This window comes from Nothobranchius furzeri, chromosome 14 (assembly GCF_043380555.1).
Source record: "Nothobranchius furzeri strain GRZ-AD chromosome 14, NfurGRZ-RIMD1, whole genome shotgun sequence".
NCBI lineage: Eukaryota > Metazoa > Chordata > Actinopteri > Cyprinodontiformes > Nothobranchiidae > Nothobranchius > Nothobranchius furzeri.
Window position 1 is genome coordinate 24,487,124 of NC_091754.1, and position 15,138 is coordinate 24,502,261.

At 42.6% G+C, this 15,138-nt stretch overlaps 1 protein-coding gene across 2 annotated transcripts in view; it reads left to right on the forward strand.

Annotated features, from left to right (window-relative positions):
* Positions 1-3,056, forward strand: part of gsk3ba (glycogen synthase kinase 3 beta, genome duplicate a) — a 36,936-nt gene extending 33,880 nt beyond the window's left edge. For both annotated transcript variants that reach the window (XM_015966280.3, XM_015966281.3), the window contains exons 9-11: positions 305-491; positions 658-756; positions 1,072-3,056. In XM_015966280.3, coding sequence (XP_015821766.1) covers positions 305-491; positions 658-756; positions 1,072-1,136 — 351 coding nt within the window. In that variant the 3' untranslated portion in view covers positions 1,137-3,056. The remainder of the gene's footprint in view (positions 1-304; positions 492-657; positions 757-1,071) is intronic.
* Positions 3,057-15,138: the final 12,082 nt, after the last annotated feature.

The window sequence follows — 15,138 nt, forward strand, 5'->3', positions numbered from 1 at the left end:
GAGTCGCGTTGCTGTTAGCCAGTCAGGTGAGATGTGCAGGTATCAGTAAGAGAGACACCAAATCCTGCCGTCATCTGCTCTGGCTAACGTCTAGCTCCTGAAACAGGAGTGTCAGAGCTTTTATCACACAGATTAACTAACATGGCATTCGTTTTTACTAGAGACTATTGCAAATGTGTTGGAAAAAAATAAATGAACTTTGTTTCTAGGCTTTTACATGTTGACAAATGTGTTAGCTGTCCTCAAATACCTTTCGTCGAGCAACAGTCATCTTGTTGATTTGTGTCTGTAATTTGTCGTTCAGGTCTTCCGGCCTCGCACACCTCCAGAGGCCATCGCCTTGTGCTCTCGCCTGCTAGAGTACACGCCCACAGCGCGCCTCACCCCTCTAGAGGCTTGTGCTCACTCCTTCTTTGACGAGCTGCGTGACCCCAATGTCAAGCTTCCCAACGGCAGAGAGAAACCCTCGCTGTTTAACTTCACCACCCAGGGTACGCGCCACAAACACGAACAGTAACAGCTGAAATCCTCTGTATTTTCTTTAGTTTGTGCTTCTTTACATTTTGCTTTCAGAATGTCTTGTTGCCATCTGGGAGTTTATCTCCAGGGTGGCTTTGTAACAACATGACCTGATAACTTATGTTCATTATCTTTCAGAGCTATCCAGTAATGCCTCTTTGGCCTCCATACTCATCCCAGCCCACGCCCGCAGCCAGGCCGCCGCCTCCACTCCAACCAACGCGTCTGCCACCACAGGTACCTGCAGAGCTTTCTTCTTCAAAACACTATTTTTTTTATAATTCAAGAGGGCAGAACTTCTGTAATCACCACCTTGAAGGAAACATTTATGGCATCAACCCTCAACAATGACTATTCTATTCTAAACAGATTTAAATGGTACGTTATTGAAACTCTTTAAACAGTTCATTGCATGTTTGAATACATTTTTTACAAGAAATTTGATTTAAATAATAAATGTGAAACTCAGAATCTCTTCATTATCAGCAGATGGTTTTGAGTTTTCTGGTTTCCATTAAAAGCAGCATCACTGACTTTGCTTTCTGCTCACAGACGGCAGCAGCACAGAGCGAGGTCCCAGCACCACCACCGCCTCCGCCTCCAACTCCATCTCCTGAGCCCACAGAACTCCCGGCCCCGCCTCAGCCCACAGCCCCAGCCCACAGCCTCTTCATTGCCCTGACCAGGGGGTGAGCTCCGATCGGCTCTGCTCCTGCCTCGCTCTCCTCCCTGGCAGCGGCGCAGCTATGCTGAGGCAGCCTGGGTTCAACAGCTAAACAATCCCCCTCCCACCCCCAAAAACACAGGCATCCCTGAGCCCTCCCCTGACCCATAAGCAGGTGTTCGAACTCCTCCCCTCCTCCGTTAAAGGCACCTGAAAGCGAAGCGTGGGCCGCCTGTGTTGCTGACTGTACTAAACTTCACACGTATACACCACGCTAGACATCCACAAGAGGACAATCTGTAGAAAAGTCCTTCGCTGTCCCCGTCAACCTGTCCTCTCCTTATATTGTACCGTTTCCCTGCATCCCCCCACTTCTCCCCCGTCTCCCTCGGTTCCTTCTGTAGTGCATGACCTGAGTACAATAAGGGGAGGGGGCACTGTCATGTCCTCTCACCACTACTTCTGCAAACAAGGCATGAGGCTCCCGCACGCGTAAACACACACTCAAGACACACACACGGATGCATGATGATCCTATGTGGAAGGGAGCAGTCCCGCCTCGAGGAGGGAGGAGGAGGGGTAGAATTATTTGGACATTTGTTTTCTTTTTGCCCGGGGTTGTTTTTAGGCATTAAGCTCTTTTATTCTGTTTTTATTTTATTTTTATTTTGTACTCCTGGGCAGATGTTATTTGTTTTGGAGGGTGTGTGATGGGCGTGATGTGTATCTGGTCCTGTGTGCTTGTATGATTTATACATACAGTACAAATACGCATACACACTTTATATAATACTTTTCTTTATGTATAAAAAGTATATATAGATTCTATGTATATTATCTACAGTGGTTCAGAAATCATTTACGGTGAGCTCATATCTGGTGGAGCCGTGGCAATATTTGCTGCCGCCCAAAGACGACAGACTTCACTAAGTTTTTATTTTGTATCTGGAGTTGCTGGCCTCCGGCAGCCACCTCCCTCTCCTCCTGTGTAGATGGATGTAGGGTGCTGCTCTGCTCCTTTTGCCTTCGACTCCGTCTAATATCGCGTCTGTGACGATGCAACGTGTCCCCCAGTCCACCTCCTCCTGGAGACTTCCAGATGATCGCTTTTTTCTTGTCTGGGCTGTTTTCGAAGCCCCGGCGGCGGTCCTCGGTGCACCGCAGGCTGTCTCATGTCGACGGAAATGTTAGCCACGTGTTTGTTTTCCCCTCCTTTCCACCTACAGCACATAGAGCCGCTCACTACAGGCTGACGAATTATCTTCTCTACATTTAAAAAAGAAACAAAGAAACTGAATTTGTACATACAGCCTAAATGCTCCTCACCAAAACTCGTACGTCTTGTATGTTAATTTTTTTATGTTGCGTTGAGTCGTTTTCCATGTTGTGTTCACCGTATGTATATATACGCAGACCCATGTACTGTTTATGAGCAAAAACAAAGACGGGGAAGAAAGAAAGCAGGAAAACATTAAAATCAGGGCAAAACTGATGTTTATGGGTGTGTTAGAAGATGATCAGCTTTATCCAGCCATATGTTCAATCTTTACCTGTACAGTTCATTAGAAGACCGCTGTATTATTGTAACAAGGACTAGTCATGTATAGTGTAACTATAGTTTGGAGTGCCTTTGCTTTCATACACCTTCGCCTTGTCTCCACCCTCACCCAATGTTGTGACTCTCCCTTTGGTGCTGTTGAATGTCGTGCTACTCACCCCCCACCCCAATCACACAGCAGTTGTATTATAGGCTTTAGAGGTAAGGATGGCTCTCCTTACTGCAGATTCACTAGACACCTGTTGATTTTGGTAGATGTTTAATCCCCCACACCCACATGGACTGAGGTGGGTGGTGGCAGGAGGGGGGGGGGGGGGGGGGGCTGGTATACTGTACATATAATACAGTAGAGACTTTGTGTCACTGACAGTGTTGGTTCTGTTACCAAAGCCAAACGTTGATGTAGTTGTGCCGAGCCATCCTCAGAGGCAATAACTCCTTTTTCTCTGTTCTCTTGCTTGCGCCCCCCCCCCCCCTCCTAATTCTGTTGGTGGGAGGGGGTTCAGTAGCACCGAAGGGGTTGAGTCAAATAGCCCCCACCCCCCCATCTCCTGCTTGCTGTAATTTAGCATTCATGAGCGTATTGCTACCCTCCACAAGGTTTGACCACTTTAACCTAACTTTTAACACCCAGTTCATCAAAATACTAGAACAGTTACCCAAAAAAAAAAAAACAAAGCAAGTATAAATACTAGTATCATATACTAGCTTACAGATGTGCTAACTGGGCCTACCTGGGATTAAAGAGAAGAAAAAAAATATTAAAAAAAAACTATTACAAAAACATCCTGTATAACAGTACTACTTGAATGCCTTTGTTTGTGACTGAACTTTTTATTTAGTTTTCATTTGTTTTTGTTCTGTGAAGGTATGCTAAATGTGCGCCTCTGTAAATACTCCCCTCTGCGTGCCCCGAGGAATAGTTCCCTGGTACTGTAATTTGCATTAAATAAAGAGTAGGATAGCCTGGAAATGATCAAGAATTATCAAGTCTGTCTGGTCTTCCTTTCATTAGAGCTGATGTTCTTGTCTCAGTCATTCTACGCACATAATCCTATAAAAAAGGATTAACGTAGGAATTTTTAGATGTTTTGTTCTGACTGGAGAAGTTAAGTAAAAAAAAAACTCACCAGAAGGAAAACAAAAAAAGATCTGAAAATGCTAAACTTGGAGATCTAATCACATCTGATCGTAACTGATTCCAAATAAACTGTTTAATTCATTCATATCTTTTTTCTACTGAAGGAAACCAACAGTGTGAGAATGTCCAGCAGACACTAGAGGACGCCAATCAGCTGTTTTTGTGTTGATCGCCTCTGCTGAGATGTTTTAAAATAGTGGCCATCACACTTCCACACGTGCATCTTTTACGTGTCTAGTTCAAATCTCCCTCTTTACAATGTTTATGTGAGAATACATTCAAGTTCCTATAAAACAAACCCTTGATGGTTGAGGAAAGTCATATTAAACCATTTTACTCATAAGTGAACAGATTGTTGATCAATAGATGAAGTTGTCATCATTGCGTAATTCTGTCGTGCGTATTTATAAGATTGAATTCCTGCAGGTATTTAAGGTCTCGGTGAATTTTCTGGTCTGCGGTTTCTGTACTGACTTGTTTTGTGTGGCTCTCTCACTTTGCCTCCAGCTGGTTCGAGTCAGGTTATTCCCGTTTCCTTCCTGCCATGTTACCCTGTTCTTTTTTTAGTGTTCTTTTGTGTTTTGCGTTTGGTCACTCTCTTGCATAAGAACATTTAAAACCAGTTTCTGACGCTTCAAACCAAACCTGTTGAGCTTCTCTAAAAGATCTTGTTGATTTGAAGCAGGGGTGAGAGAGGACTAGAGGAGCGTAAATACTGATTGATAACATCAGTGTAATATTAGTTAATAAAAATGTGGGACTAATTTAAATGAGTTATTAATTATTTTTAACTGATTTGATGCATTACACTTAGTCCAAAACAAGCAGAACCTCTTTAAAACCAAACTATGTAAAGTCCAGTTCAAGCAATTAAAGTTGTCACGAAAAAATCTGAAGATTTTCTTCAACACGGTTCCTGCAGCACTTCAGCAGAACGGGAACCAGGATGGACAGACTTCTGCCCTGACGAGATAGAGACACAGAAAAGAAATCCTGCAAATAGAAGGATATGCAACAATATTCAACTATTTCAGAATGTTTCCATAACTATAAGCCCAATATAACAAACTTAAGCCTTTATGGGTGTTTCTGAAGGTGTTGGCTGGTAATCCGTTAACTTTAGAGTTCATTTTAGAATCCTGACAATAACTCGGCTCTACATGTTCAAGCTCCTCCCTATATTACTGAACTGTTAAAGCCTTATGCTCCAACCCGAGCCCTCTGGTCCACCCACGTGAACCTTCTAGAAGTTCCAAAGACCAGATTCAATTCAATTTTATTTATATAGCGCCAAATCACGACAAGAGTCATCTCAAGACACTTCACATAATAAACATCCAAATCCAGGTCAGTTCATTAAGCCAATCAGAAAAAATGTTTCCTATATAAGGAACCCAGCAAATTGCATCAAATCACTCACTAGTGTCAGTGACTTTACAGCAATCATACTAAGCATGCATTTAGCGAAAGTGGAGAGGAAAAACTCTCTTAACAGGAAGAAACCTCCAGAGGATCCTGGCTCAGTATAAGCAGCCACCCACCACGACTCAATGGGGATCGAGAAGACAGATCTCTCTCTCTCTCTCTCTCTCTCTCTCTCTCTCTCTCTCTCTCTCTCTCTCTCTCTCTCTCTCTCTCTCTCTCTCTCTCTCTCTCTCTCTCTCTCTCTCTCTCTCTCTCTCTCTCTCTCTCTCTCTCTCTCTCTCTCTCTCTCTCTCTCTCTCTCTCTCTCTCTCTCTCTCTCTCTCTCTCTCTCTCTCTCTCTCTCTCTCTCGTCTATGGTTACATTATGATTTCTTAGTAAATATTCTATTTGGCAAGAGATAAACTTTATTGTATTTATCCTAGTTAAACTAATCCAATGGGTAAATTAGCAGTAGCACATCCAATGTCAAGGAAAGCAAACAGTTATCAGGAGAGGGAGAATGTTTTAGTGGTTAGCAGCAGTGTGCTAGACGATGGCCCCCTCCATGAGGCCACCACAGCTCAGCAGAACACCACTGTAGCTTCTTCTGGGGAGAAAAATACTTTGAGAAAAAATAAAGGTAACAACTGAAATAGCAGGAAATAATGCAATTAAAGAGCAGATTGTAGAAGAAAGTAGTAGAGTGTGAAAAGTGGTCAGTATGTCCTCCAGCAGTCTAAGCCTATAGCAGCATAACTACAGAGATAACTCTGGATAACCTAGCCTTTTAGTTGGAGGCAGGGCAAGGGAGAGCCGTCTTTACCGACTGTACACTCCACCTCCCTCTACTCCCCCACTTGTCCAGATCTAGGCTAACATCAGATTTTAACCATAGGCACTATCAAATAAAAAGGTTTTAAGCCTAGTCTTAAAAGTAGACAAGGTGTCTGCCTCACGGACTAAAGCTGGGAGCTGGTTCCACAGGAGGAGCCTGCTAACTAAAAGATCTGCCTCCCATCCTAATTTTAGATATTCTGGGAACCACCAGTAAACCTGCAGTCTGAGAGCGAAGTGCTCGGTTAGGAATGTGTGGAACAATCAGATCACTGATGTATGATGGAGCTTGATTATTAAGAGCTTTATATGTGAGAAGGATCTTAAAATCTATTCTGAATTTAACAGGTAGCCAAAGTAGGGACGCTAAGACAGGAGATATATGATCTCTCTTTTTAATTCTCATCAGAACTCTAGCTACAGCATTTTGGACAAGCTGAAGACTTTTAACTACATTCTGTGGATTTCCTGAGAGTAATGAATTACAGTAATCCAGTCTTGATGTAATAAATGCATAGTTTTCAACATCACTGCTGGAAAGGATGCTTCTAATCTTGGCAATATTCCGAAGGTGGAAAAAGGAAATCCTACAAACCTGTTTAACTTGGGATTTGAATGACATGTCCTGGTCGAAGATAACACCAAGGTTCCCTACTTTGTTCTTGGAGATTAATGTAATACCATTCAGGTCAGATGATTGACTAAGCAAGTTCCTTTTCTGGATTTCTGGTCCAAAGATGAGAACTTCAGTCTTGTCTTGATTTAAAAGCAAAAAGTTTAGAGTCATCCAATTTGTTATGTCCTCAAGACAAGCCTGTAATCTACCTAACTGATTAGGTTAATCAGGGTTAATGGATAAATATAACTGAGTATCGTCAGCATCAGGGGCACAGATAGGATTTTCAAACTGGGGGGGACAAAGTTCCAATGTACCCTCCCCCAAACACATGCGTACACACACACACACACACACACACACACACACACACACACACACACACACACACACACGTACACAAACTATTGCAAGCACCTTAACTAAAGCTCAGTCAGTTTGTGTAATTTCATCCAATGGTTTACGTAAAAACCAACTATTATATACGTGTTTGAAGCCATTATGCAGTGGAACGCTGGCAACAAAGCTCTGCCTGATCAACACTAGAAAAGATAAATGATCCGCACTTGTATAGCGCCTCTCAGAGTAAGGACTCCAAAGCGCTTTACACTACAGTGTATCATTCATCCATTCACACACATTCACACACTGATGGGGGTGAGCTACGATGTAGCCACAGCTGCCCTGGAGCGCACTGACAGAGGCACCCCACTATTTAATTCAGTCATTTGTTATTCTCCCAATCCATTACTAACCAAAACCTCATGCTTTGTGCAAAACATTAAATGATTTTCAGCATACCAGTCTTTACAGAAAACATAACTGCACATAAAATATATTAAAAAAACAAAATTCACTTATCACTTAGAGCAGTAGTTCCCAAACTTTTCAACCTGACCAACAGATGTTCCTTCGTATTTTTAAGTTATTTATAAATGTTCATTATATTTGGAAATTGTTAATTTATATATAAATAAATATTTTCTGAAATTTTATATTTAACTTTTTTTTTATGATTATGTGGCACACTTGACTTCCATACATAACGCATCGGCCTCTGCTTTTATTACGGCTTTTTTATTTTTTACATTGTCGCTACGTCGGTCACGTTTGTGGTGTTTTACCATCATTTCTACATCCATCACGTCCCAGAGAAGGTTAAACCAACATCAAACCCAACGTTTGGCGCTTGTAAACTCCACACACCTCGTGCAGCAGCAGCGTCAATCTTACCGGCTGGATGAGTGAATTTCTTTATCAGAGTCAATATTCTGCTTCATAATCAGAGTCAGTCATTACCAGACAAAGTGATCAGTCAACAAAGACCAGACCTGCCGGCAATTATACATTTTATCTAATATTTGCGCTCTTCATGCTGCACGCATCTCCTCCTCTCCCCGACTGGGAGCCTCTCGGCTGGAGGCATTTTTCAAGCTCTAAAAACTCCCAAACTTTGCTCAGCCTGAAGGTTACACATCTCCACTATCTTCTGGTGTAAAGTATTAACTTCATGGGGGATCATATTTGTAGATGAGACTTGTTAAAGTCAGCAATGAGGCTTTGGCACTTATAACAAGTAAGTCCCAACACTGACCCAACATGCATAAACAGACAGATCGGTCCCGATCCCGGTCCCTACTGTAACTACTGTAACTCTCTTTTCACGTGTCTGAGCAGAACCTCCCTGAACCGTCTACAGGTGGTTCAGAATGCCTGTGCTCGGCTTCTGACCAAGTCCTCCAAACACACCCACATCACCCCGCTTCTCCTCCAGCTTCATTGGCTGCCAGTCAACTTCAGGGTTCATTTCAAGATCCTGGTTCTGGTCTATAGGGCCTTACATGGACAAGCACCATCTTATATTGGTGATCTTCTTAGTCCCTACACCCCCAGCAGATCCCTGAGGTCCAGTGATCAAAGCCTATGGTTGGGCAACGCACCAGGCTAAAGACCAAAGGCGACAGATCATTTGCTGCTGTGGCCCCCTGTCACGATCTGCCCCTGCCTTCCTGACTGTGTCCCTCTCCTGCCTGATTAGTCCCTATTGGTTTCACCTGCCCCTTGCTAACCTGCCCATGTGTTCCTTATTTTCCTCAGTGTATTTATACCTCCCGTCTCGTTATGTCCTTTGTCAGATCATTGTTTGTAGTCACCGTTGTTTTGTCCCTGTTGTTCCCATTCCACCATTAAAACCATTTTTATTTTTCATCCGTGCCTGCTCTCCTGCCTCCTGAACTCTCCACCACACATGGTCAATCACCTCCAATCCACTCAACATGACAGAATGATCTGACCAACCTGGACCTGTGGTGAGCCCTGACATCTGTTTCTGCAGGATTCTTTTTTTTTTCCCCTTTCAGCGGAGGGAGATTCCGGCCTGGAGTTGTTTTTCAGCGCATCCTACCTGTTCTCGGGGTGGTCGAAGCCCCCTGGAAGATCCTGGCACATCCCGTCTGTTTTCGGGGTGGTCGGGGTCATTTCTCCTCTCCTGCTGTTCAGCCCCATCCTGTTTTTCATGGAAGCTGACTTTCCTGGGGTTTTTGATGGAGGTAAAACCCCCTACGCACGCCAGCATTCTCCGAGGTGGTAGGGCTGGTCTTCCTGCTCCGTGTCTGTTTTCCTTCACCCGAGCCTCCGCCTGTTGGATCCAGTCGAGTCATAGTGTGCACCTGCGCAGGACTGTTGCCGAGTACCTGCTACCGCTCCTGGTTTCCTCGCGTCGCTCCTGCTGTTCGTCCCACTTCCTGGTCCACGCCTGCAGGGTCTATGCCTGCAGGTCCTTCATGCTGCGGTCTCTGCTGGCTCCCACGCCTGCTGCTGCAGTTCTCTGCTGGGTCCCACGCCTGCTCCTGCAGTCTCTACTGGGTCCCACGCCCGGCTGCTGCAGTTTACGTGTCCCTGTGTCAAGGGGGTACTGTCACGATCTGCCCCTGCCTTCCTGATTGTGTCCCTCTCCTACCTGATTAGTCCCTATTGGTTTCACCTGCCCCTTGTTAACCTGCCCATGTGTTCCTTATTTTCCTCAGTGTATTTATACCTCCCGTCTCATTATGTCCTTTGTCAGATCATTGTTTGTAGTCACCGTTGTTTTGTTCCTGTCGGTCCCATTCCACCATTAAAACAATTTTTATTTTTCATCCGTGCCTGCTCTTCCTGCCTCCTGAACTCTCCACCACACATGGTCCATCACCTCCAATCTACTCAACATGACACCCCCATACTCTGGAACGCTCTCCCCCTGAGCCTGAGATCAGTGGACTCAGTGGTCTCCTTCAAAAAGCAGCTGAAGACTCACTTGTTCAAGCTGGCTTTTGTATGACCTTCTTCACCACTCTCTCTTTATTCTGCTCTCCCCACCTATTCCACCTTCCTCAGGATACACTGATTTCCCTCTTTCCTATTCACTCTCTCTCTTTAACATTTTTTCTTTTAAATCGCAATTGCTTATTTTTGCTCATTTAAAATACATTTTTAAACATTTTACAAATGCTTTTTTATATTTTTACATTTATTTATTTTTTGTTTTTTTGAAGCGCCTCGTGATTTTTATCTGAGAGGAGCTATAGAAATGATTTCTTCTTCTTCTACAGATCCCCTCGTCCCCCAACCTATCTGTGCGCCTGATCAGCATAACAGTGGAAGTTTATCCCATGCTGTCTAATGACTTTACCAATTGGGAGCATATATATAGTAAAAAGAATTGGTACAAGCACTGAACCTTGTGGTACTCCACAAGTAACCCTGGAGTATGAAGAAGATATGTCATGTACATTTACAAAATGATATCTGTCAGACAGGTGGGATTTAAACCAGCCTAGCACTTTCCTTTGACCCCTACAACATGTTCAAGTCTTTCTAAAAGAACATCGTGATCTACTGTGTCAAAGGCAGCACTGAGATCTAACAAGACTAGAACAGACACAAAATTCTTATCTGAGGCCATGAGAATATAATTTGTAACTCTCACAAATGCAGTTTCAGTGCTGTGATACTCTCTAAAACCAGACTGAAATTCCTCAAACAGATCATTAGTGTTTAAATGCTCACATACTTAGATGGCCACTATTTTCTCCAGGACTATGGATCCAGATGACCCAATGAATTATAGACCAATATCTAACCTTCCATTTTTATCCAGAGAAGGCTTCTTAAGTGAAGGTTTGATTACAGCAACCTTAAAATCCTGTGGTACATATCCATTTACTAAGGATAGATTGATTATATCTAGAATGGGGGCAGTAACCAAAGGAAATGCATCTTTAAATAATTTGGTTGGGATTGGATCCAAAATGCGAGTTGAAGGTTTAGATCATCGACATATGCATATATGGACAATGGGTTTCCATAGGCTCCAATAACACGTTTTTGAAGAGAAATGGGAGGTGGCTACCACTGCCATTTTGACCGTGTCACAGGTTCCGTCAAGCCCAGACAATTCCACGAAAGGGAAGAGAGGTGGAGCTGAGGGTGGGGCTGTAAGGCTGGGATCAAATGACGACACCCGGTTGAACTAGCTACAAGCTAACCTGAAGCTAATCCAAAGCTAACGTGGAGGTGGGAGCTAAGCTAATGGAGGTGGCTACCTAGCTACAACCGGAGCTAACTCTGTGGAACAACAGGGACCTGAAGCTCACACTGAGTTTGTGTGGAGGTTTGCGGCGCTTTTTCATGAAAACTGTCTTTCTGTGAATAAAAAAGTATTAAATTGGTAAGTTTATAAGTTATTTCCTTAATGAAAATATATTTTCCTTTGAGCAAGTTTTCAATATTTTTAACGTAGCGTATTTTCCGGACTATAAGTCACTCCGGAGTATAAGTCGCACCAGCCATTAAAAGTATAATGAAGAAGAAAAAAAAACATATGTTGCACTGGAAATTTTATTATTTTTCTTACAAAATCTGAGACCAAGCATTTCACATTGCAAGACAAGTACCAGAAACAATAACAGAATAAACAACGCGGGCGCAACAGTGCGCCACGGTCTCCAGTAGAGGATGGCGGTGTTTGAAACCCTGCCAGCGGTACAGGGGAGCTCATTCCTGGGTCGGAGTCGGCCCGCAGCAGCGCACCACAGGCTGCAGCAGGTGATGGCGGGGCAGAGGAGCTGAAACCTGGGCCGGATCCAGTGTGCAACAGGCTCCAGCAGGTGATGGCTGTGTGATTTTTATTCCCAGCGGGGCAGGGGAGCTCATTCCTGGTCCAGAGCCGGCCCGCAGCAGCGCGGTATAGCCTACATAATTTATTATATAAGTCGCTCCGGAGTATAAGTTGCAGGACCGGCCAAACTATGAAAAAAAGTGCGACTTATAGTCCGGAAAATAAGGTAGTTGTTAGTATTTGAGATAAATTAGCAGGCTAAATACATTTCATATATTTCTAAAACTTATTACTTGTTTGTATCTTGTACAGCCAAGTAGCCTTTATTCTGGACTCAGTACAATTCACCAAAAGTAAAGAGAAATTATACAGATGAAGTCAGCACAAGATAACTTACTGGAAGAAACTAAATTATCATGAGAACCAGAACAAGAGAGCCTGATAACAGTCATGTGAAAATAATAATGAAAAAGTATGTATGTATAATAGAAATAAAAAAATATATTAGAATTAGTGTAACTCACTGTGATCCAAACAATAAATCAGCCATAGCTGATTAGCAATCATGAAATGAGGTCTGGGGGTTTTTAAGTTTCATTCTTTTAAATATTTTTCTGAGATCTGTTAAAAGGTCACCATGGCAGCCTGTGTGTCTTCAACGTCCGCTACACAAAGCAGCAAGTGTAAGTACCAAGTACCTGTCTTGACCACTTTATGAATGGTTTTGTACTTTAAACAGCTAGGCCAAACCTGTTATTTTTTCTCCATAGCCATTTGGATCATTGGAGACAGCTATGTAAGGCGCGGTGCCCAGAGAGCTGCAGAGACCCTAGGAGACAACCTTGGCCTCCCTGACGTCTGGTTCGGTTGAGGCGGACTGAGGTGGAAAGACCTTCTCCCCTTCTTTTTCCACTCCCTGCGAGGAAGAGCAGCTCCTGATGTCCTTCTCATCCACTGTGGCGGCAATGACATGGGGGGTGGTCAGCAGTGTGAAGCTGGTCAACATGATGAAGGATGACCTGCACCAGCTTCATCTTCCACACCGTCATATGATGATCATCATGTCATCAGGCACCCAAAGGTGTAGCTGGAGGGCAGGTGTAAAACTTGCTAAAATTGAGAGGGCCAGGAGGTTTAACAGTGTTATGGCTACACTTATTTCTAGCTTAAATGGTGCCGTTGTTGTGCATTCTCACATCACATCTTCCTGTACCGACACTTTGTGTCCTGTTATTTTATAAAATGTGAAGTAAAAAAATGAATGTTTTTGCTCAATTACTGGAATTTCTTTGGTTAAGACAAAAAGGAAGGAAGAATCATTTATGCCAAGTTGTATCTACAACAGGCCCATTTTAAGTCCAACAGTTTCTCAGCAGCCAATAGAAATGTGTTCTTTACCAACTTTACTTGGTTTAAAAATCTTACTAAAATAAACCTTAGAGGCTGCCGTATTGCAAAACCCAATCATACTTGTTATGTAAATATTAGCTTTGTAGACATTGTATATATTTTTTACAGATAGATATTTGTGTGCTAAAAAACCCATAAACTTAAATAATTTGTCATTCTTTATTGAAAAACAACAAAATAAAGGTATACAGAAAGTGTGGGAAAATGATAATGTGAAAGTATTGCTCTTTAAATGTAATACTATTTATCTTTAAAAAGAAAAACTAATAATGTCCTGTACAGCAACATGACAGATGAATGGTGGTCTGTCTGTCAGAATGTGCTGAACAGATTTGCTCTATCAAGAGGAGCGTTTTGTGTACACGTTTATGTTATTGTAATATTGGTTTGGGTTATGTATTGCCACATTAGCATGTAAATGCTGAACCAATCTGGAATAAAGAGGGTTGATAGAGGACAAACAAGTAAATAAGAGCAAAATAAAAACAACTAGGAAACCAACATAAAAAACAGCAACCAGCTGCTGCACCTGTAAAGAAACATTTCTAAGAATCATCAAGAAAACGTGGGATGAACAACTATAAACAAGTAAACCATGAACAACAAACATCAACAAGCATGTGTTCGTGTGTGTGCTGGGATGGGAAGTGTGAAACCTCCAAGGATCAGGTACTCTGGAACCGCCCCAAGCACCAGGAAACCAGCAGCCACCACAGAGCACAGAACCAACTCAGACCACCTCCCAGACAGCCGAGCACCTTGCTACAGATAACTCTGCAAGGCCACATCCAGAACCGGGCTGACACAGGTCATGGGCCACAGGACACAGGAATCACACAGCATTTCCACCTGAAACAGAATCATTAAAATTAGAATCAAATACAACTGTTGTTCAATATGACATAACGGTCATGATTATGAGACAGACTAAACAGACTTTTAGCCAGACTGAAAAAAATGTTACCAGAAAAAATATTTGTGCTGCTATCAGTGAAAAGAGATAAATAAAAGTTTCCAAAGGTTATCCTAGGTCAAACCCCCTTTCAAACACCAGTGTTAACCTGCAGTCAGATACCTGGAATGAATGAGTGAGGCATCTACATGGTAATTCAAATGGAATTTTAAAGAAGGCAACTGGACGTCTTTGGTTTCATGAATATAGGAGGGTCGATCTTATTGTAGCTGTCTATTGTTGCTTGACAAGCAGAAACTGTCACCTGCAAAACACCTCCTCCCTACCTCCTCATGGTTCATTCTCATCATTATCCTCTGTATTGTGGGAGTCATGTTGATTAGATGCAGAAAGGTTTGATGTCGTGTTACTTTCTTGTAAATATGTATATAGTGTTTCTTCTTCGTTCATGCATGAGTTACAGTTATTAAATTTTTTTCCTATTATTGCTTTATTATTATTATTGCAGTAGGTACCTAAGTGAAGTTGCCCCCCCCCCCCCCCCCCCCTCTTCAAATCTAACAAAATTGGTGTCAAACATTTGTGCTGGTTTGTGCTGCAATATAATAATAATAATACATCAATAATATGAAAAAAATGTAATAACTATAACTGTGATGCTGGAACGAAGAAGATAAACTATATACATATTTACAAGAAAGTTTTCTTCTAGTTACACAGCAATGTAACATCTGTATATTATACAGCTAATGCTTCAATTTTTTCAATCTTAACCAAAATATAAAGTAATGTGTTTGTACCCTGGAGTCCGTGGTGAAGTGATGACTCTCAAAGTGTTCACTGCACAAGCGGGAGTGTGAATTGGGAGTCTCTCTTCTTTGGTTGCTTACCCAAAGGTCAAGCCTCTCTGGATCACCTTGAGAAAAACTTCATACAATGAACTTCTTAAGCATATGGGTTTAAAATACTTAATAGCTTAT